Source organism: Carcharhinus amblyrhynchos, chromosome 28, assembly GCF_965287045.1.
Source record: "Carcharhinus amblyrhynchos chromosome 28, sCarAmb.v2.hapA, whole genome shotgun sequence".
NCBI classification, from domain to species: domain Eukaryota; kingdom Metazoa; phylum Chordata; class Chondrichthyes; order Carcharhiniformes; family Carcharhinidae; genus Carcharhinus; species Carcharhinus amblyrhynchos.
Genome location: NC_137351.1, coordinates 33,284,848 through 33,291,273, shown reverse-complemented (window position 1 = coordinate 33,291,273; position 6,426 = coordinate 33,284,848). Strand labels below are relative to the sequence as shown.

General features: G+C 47.1%; 1 protein-coding gene across 1 annotated transcript in view; it reads left to right on the top strand.

Moving 5' to 3' along the window:
- Positions 1–6,426, top strand: part of fah (fumarylacetoacetate hydrolase (fumarylacetoacetase)) — a 59,860-nt gene that overhangs the window by 21,006 nt on the left and 32,428 nt on the right. Inside the window, exons 5-7 of the mRNA XM_080214005.1 lie at positions 1,181–1,271; positions 4,696–4,793; positions 5,921–5,973. Of these exons, the coding sequence (XP_080070131.1) occupies positions 1,181–1,271; positions 4,696–4,793; positions 5,921–5,973 (242 nt within the window). The remainder of the gene's footprint in view (positions 1–1,180; positions 1,272–4,695; positions 4,794–5,920; positions 5,974–6,426) is intronic.

The window sequence follows — 6,426 nt, the reverse complement described above, 5'->3', positions numbered from 1 at the left end:
TCCCCCTCCCCTCCCCCTCCCCGGCCCAATGATGGAAGTGCCCCCACACCTCCGACATTCTGGTCTCTGCTTCCTGCACCAGCAACTGTGGTCCGTCCCAGCTGCCAAACCTCCTCCTCCTCCTCCTCCTCCTCCCCCCCCCCCCCCCCCCCCCCGCCCTCACCCAGAGACTCTCACCCCGGCCCCATCGCCCACCCAGAGACCCTAACCCCAGCCCCCACCCCGTGCCCACCCCTCCCACTGCCCCCACCCAGTGACCTTCACACCACCCCACCCCCTCTCACCCCAGGCCCCGTCGCCCACCCAGAGACCCTCACCCACAGCGTTCCTCACTCCACCACCCCCAACCCTCCCACCATCACCTCCCGAAAGCTACCTGCACAAGAAGAGGGAGTTCAGGGTTAAGACACTTGTTGCTGTTGAATCTCTCACACACAAAACTTTAAAGTTTATTTACTTGTGTCGCAAGTAGGCTTACATTAACACTGCAATGAAGTTATTATGAAAATCCCCGAGTCGCCACACTCCGGTGCCTGTTCGGGTACACTGAGGGAGAATTTAGCACGTCTTTCAGACTGTGGGAGGAAACCGGAGCACCCGGAGGAAACCCACGCAGACACGGGGAGAATGTGCAAACTCCACGCAGGCAGTGACCCAAACCGGGAATCGAATCCCTGGCGCTGTGAGGCGGCAGTGTTAACCCACTGTGCCGCCAGGCGATCCTGGGGATTCTGTCAGGTTAACCTTAAAAGCCCCAGGTTTACAAGTAGCTCAGATGTTTTACACGATTGAAGGTTGGCGCTGTTGAAGGTTGGCGCTGTTGAAGGTTGGCGCTGCCGTCCAGGTTCTTGTTGGATAAACTGGCCTCTGCTTTCTCCTGGAGTGAGTGTGCATTTGGAAGTTGCTGTGCTGATTAGGCAGTGAGAGGCAGCAGAGAGCAGCGAGCATGAGGCTGGTTCCCCACCAGAATCTTCCGAAACCCGGGAAGCTTGTGACAGCTTTTGGGATGAAGTGTATCCCAGGCTATTCTGCTAAGAGGGCAGCAGACACCTTGTGCCATCAGGGGAAATAAAGATTCACAGAGGCACTTCCTTTGTTTAACTCATAGTAACAGAGACTGGGGAATGGTTCTGAATGTCAGTAAAGTGGACGGTTCTGCATCTTATTTTTTTATTTCCAGGGGATTACACGGATTTTTATTCTTCCCGTCAGCACGCCACCAATGTCGGAATCATGTTTCGAGGAAAGGATAACGCCCTCATGCCAAACTGGTTAGTGCTGATCCTGTAATCCTGAAATATTGCTGGATGGGATGTGGGTGTCGCTGGCTGGCTGAAATCTCCACCTGACTGTCTTCCGGATTGGGTGTCGGGGGGAACCTTCCTCACACATTCCCAGCTTGTGGTTGACATGGGGTTCAGATTTTGTTTTATGGGGCGTGGCCATCACCATTTCATTGCCCATTCCTAAGTGCCCTCCACTTCAGAGGGCATTTGTTAAGCACCCACATCATTCTGCCAACAAAGACTGCTGGAAAATCTCAGCGGGTCTGACAGCATCTGTGGAGAGAGAGAGAGAGCGAGAGCGAGGGACACCCTGGCTGGGGCAGCGGATAAATACTGGGTGAGGCTTGGGGCCTTCACTCACCTCTCAGGAGTGCGAGGGACAAGCCTGAAATATATTCCAGAGAGAAAGAAAGATTATAAGAAGAGGAAAAGACAGGCATGTCTAAGCAGGGAAGTTAAAGACAAGGTCCAACGAGGGGCATACACGCGATGGGTTGTACGAGGGCTGCTCTTGGATGTTTTGAGAGTAGCCTAGTACTTCACGCCGTTAGTGTACGCTTAAACTGGACCAGATGCTGGGCAAGACGACAGCTCAGTGACTATCACTGTTTGCAGTGCAGACACATGGATTTGGGCCGGTGTCTGTGGGAGTTTGCGCATTCTCCCCGTGCTTGCGTGGGTTTTCTCCGGGTGCTCCGGTTTCCTCCCACACCCCAAAGATGTGCTCTTAGGCTGATTGGTGTAACAAATTGTCCCTAAATTAGTCCTCCCTCAATGTGGAATGCCATAAGCCTAGATAAGGGTCATGGGTGGAGGGGTGACTCATAATGTTAAAATGGCGGTGCGGGCTCGTTGGGCCGAAGGGCCTGTTTCCCGGGCTGTGTTGTTCTTTGTAAAGAAAAATACTAAAGCATGCAAAGGCTGGAAAATTGGGAAACTTTTAAAGATCAACAAAGGACTGTTAAAAAGTAATAAAGGTAAATTATGAAAGAAAGTTAACACAAATTACAAAAATGGATAACAAACGCTTTTATAAGTATATAATAAGGAAGAGAATAGCTAAAGTGAATGCTGGTCCCTTGGAGGATGAGACTGGGAAATCGATAGTAGGTACACAGAAACGGCGGAGATGGTAAATCAAAATTTTGCCTCAGTTTTCACAGGTGGCATCTTGAGTACCATCCCAACAGTAACCCGTAACGCAGAGGTAGGAACGTAGAATAATCATCATCAAAAGGGAAATAGTAGCAACAAGCTATTAGAATTGAAGGCAGACAAGTCCCCAAGGGCTGATGGCCTGCATTCAACGATATTAAAGGAAATCGCAATGGATCCATTGGTTAGAATATTCGAAAACCCCCTAGATGTGAGAAAGGTTCCAGTGGATTGGAAAAATGCCAATATAATGCCCTGCTTCAAAAATGGAACTAGGAAACTATAGAGCAGTTAGTTTAACATCGGCTGCTGGGAAATTGTTGGAATCCATTATTAAGGGAGTATATCTGGGCATTTGGAAAGTCAAAACACAATCTATCAGAGTCAGCATGGTTTTATGAAGGGCAAGTCTTGTTTGACGAATTTGCTAGAGTTCTTCAAAGATGTAACGAGCAAAGTGGATAATGGGGATCCTGTAGATGTAATGTATCTGGACATCAGGAAGATGTTTGATTATGTGCCACACAAGGTTAATACCCCAAGGTAAGATCACAAGGGGTTAGGGGTAATTTATCAGCTTGGATAGAAGATTGGCTCACTGACAAATGGCAGAGTTGGGGTAAATGGGTCTTTTTCTAGTTTGCAAGATGTAACTAATGAGGTGCAACAGGGTTTAGTCCTGGGGGCCCAGCTATTTACAACCTATATTAGTGACTTGCACACAGGGATAGGAGGTACAATAACCAAATTTACAGATGACAGTAGAATAGGCGGGGCAGTGAGTTGCAATGAGGAAATAAGAAATTTACAAATGGATATTGATAGGTTGGGAGAATGGGCCAAAATGTGGCAAATGGAGTTTAACATGGAGTGTGACGTTATCCATTTTGGTCGGAAAAATGGAAAGGCAACTTATTATCTAAATGGAGAGAGATTCTGGGGTGCTTTAGTGCAGAGTGATCCGGGTGTCCTTGTTCATGAGTCGCAGCATACTGATATGCAGGTGCAGCAGATAATAAGGAAAGCAAATAGAATTTTGGCATTTATAGTTAAAGAACTTGAATATAAAAGTAAGGAAGTGTTGCTGCAATTGTACAAGGCATTAGTGAGACTGCAGCTGGATACTAGGTACAGTTTTGGTCTCCTTATTTGAGGAAGGATGTATTGGTGTGACAGGCAGTTCAGGGGAGGTTCACTAGATTGATTCCAGAGATGAGGGGTTGAGAAATTTAGACCTATAGGCTGGAATTTTACTAGCATGCCCGCCCCAGGACGGGCGCGGTTCACAGAACGGAATACTCCGATGGCCTTGGGCGGGATTTTACGAGCCTCCCCTGAGCGAGGTGGTAGAATACTGGCCACACTCTCTGGTGTTTAGAAGAATGAAGGGAGATCGATTTGAAGTATATCAGATGATAAGAGATATTGGCAAAGCAGATGTAGAGTGGATGCCTCCTCTGGTGGGGCAATCTAAAACAAGATAAGTGGGATCAGATTTAAAACCGAGATGAGGAGAAACTATGTTGTGAATCTGTGGAGTTCACTACCCCAGAGTGTAGTGGATGCTGGGACATTGAGTAAATTTAAGAGGAAGATAGATTTAATAATAATGGGTTGAAGGGTTATGGAGAACAGGCAGGAAAGTGGAGCTGAGGCTGCAATGAGATTAACCATGATCGAAGTGAATGGCAGAGCAAGTTTCTGCTCCTAGTTCTTAGTAAAAAGTCTGACAACACCAGGTTTTAGTCCAACCTATTTATTTATTATTATCTATTTATTTATTATTATTTATATTAAATAAATAGGTTGGACTAAAACCTGGTGTTGTCAGACTTTTTACTGTGTTTACGCCAGTCCAACGCCGGCATACCCACATCATGCCTAGTTCTTAGACCAGGTAAGGACAGCAGATCTCCATCCCTAAAGGACATTAGTGAACTAGATGTGTTTTTACAACAATCGGCAATGGTTTCATGGTCGTCAGTGGACTTTTAGTTCTAGATATCTCATTGAATTTAAAATTTCACCATCCCATCATGGTGAACCCAGGTCCCCAGAGCATTACCCTGGCTCTCTGCATTACTCACCCAGTGACAATACCACAGTGCCATCATCTCCCCTGCTTATGTCCGAGGTCAGTTCTGATTAGTAGAGCATGATCAGGTCCTCCTGATATGTACGTCGATAAATAGATCAAGTTGAGTGACTGCACAGATAGCCAGAGTTTAAACCATTCCTCTGTGTGCCACTCCAGGTTGCATTTACCCGTTGCTTACAATGGCCGTGCCTCGTCTGTCGTTGTGTCCGGGACCCCCATCAGAAGACCCATGGGACAGACTCGATCAGACGAAAGTAAGTTTATTATTTTATTTATCAGTGTTACAAATAGGCTTACATTAACGCTGCAATGAAGTTACTGTGAAAATCCCCTTGTCGCCACACTCCGGCGCCTGTTCGGGTACACTGAGGGAGAATTTAGCATGACCAATGCGTCTAACCAGCACCTCTTTCAGACTGTGAGAGGAAACCAGAGTACCAGGAGGAAACCCACGCAGACACGGGGAGAACATGCAGAGTCCACACAGACAGTGACCCGAGCTGAGAATCGAACCTGGGTCCGTGGTGCTGTGGGGCAGCGGTGTTAGCATGAGAGCGTGTGTAATTATATTGCTGAATTAAGAGCTGAGCAATGAGGAATACTTCCCAGCCCTGAAAATCAATCGATAATTCCTTAAAGTATTTGACATCAGAAAGTGCTATTTAAATCTGGATTAAAGTAACTTTACTGACTGGCTTGAATTCTTGCTTCTCTTTGATGTCACAGTTCAGAGATCCTTCTACTATTGCCATACTGATGTGGTGTTTGGAATGTCCTTCAGCAGCAGACAGGATAGAGGCTGTTCCCAACACCTTTATTTTAATCATCCTGAACAGTTGATGAGGAAAGTGAGATTCTTCAGCAGGGACCTCGTGTTAAATGAATGTGAAATCTCCCCTCTTTACCTCTTTATGCAGGGTGGGCACAGGGTGGGCACTGCTGCCTCAAGGGGATCTGGGTTCAATTCCAGCCTCAGCTCACTGTCTCTGTGGGGTTTGCCCATTCTCCGGGTGGAATTTTACTGGCACGTTCACCCAAGGTTCGAGCGATCCCGCTCGAGGGTAACGGAAAATGCCGTTCCCCAAGCCTCCCCCCCCCCCCCACCGAATCGGTGTGGGCGTGCCAGTAAAATTCCGACTCTCCTCCGAGTGCTCCAGTTTCCTCCCGCAGTCCAGAGATGTGCTGGTTAGATGGATCGGCCAGGCTAAATTGCCCCTTAGCATAAGGGGAATTAACAGGGTAAATACACGGGCTTACAGGGGATAGGGTCTGTGTGAGATTGTTGGGCTGAATGGCCTCTGTCTGCACTGTGATATGGAATATAATTTATTTGATTGCCATAGTGATGTTTAACTGGTGAATATCAACATTCTCGTTACAGCGAAACCGCCTGTGTTTGGAGCCTGCAGACTGCTGGATTTTGAATTGGAAATGGTATGTTTATTTTATTCAAACTTGTGACATGGTGTCACCCACCAGGCCAGCCATGATTAATGCCTGTCAACCAATGAGTCGCAGGCAGGGCTGGTCTTACACCAGGATTCACAACAAAGTCTATTTTGCAGCCAAGCAAAATCTATTTACTCTGTACACAGCCAAACAAAATCCATTACATCATCAGACTACAACACATAAGAGCAGAATTAGGCCACTCGGCCCATTGACTCTGCTCTGCCATTCAATCAAGGCTGATATTTTTCTCATCCCCATTCTTCCGCCTTTTCCCCATAACCCTGCTCCCCTTATTAATCAAGAACCTATCCATCTCTGTCTTAAAGACATTCAATGACCAGGCCTCCACAGCCTTCTGCAGCAAAGAGTTCCTCACTCTCTGGCTGAAGAAATTCCTCCTCATCTCTGTTTTAAAGGATTGTCCCTTTAGTCCGA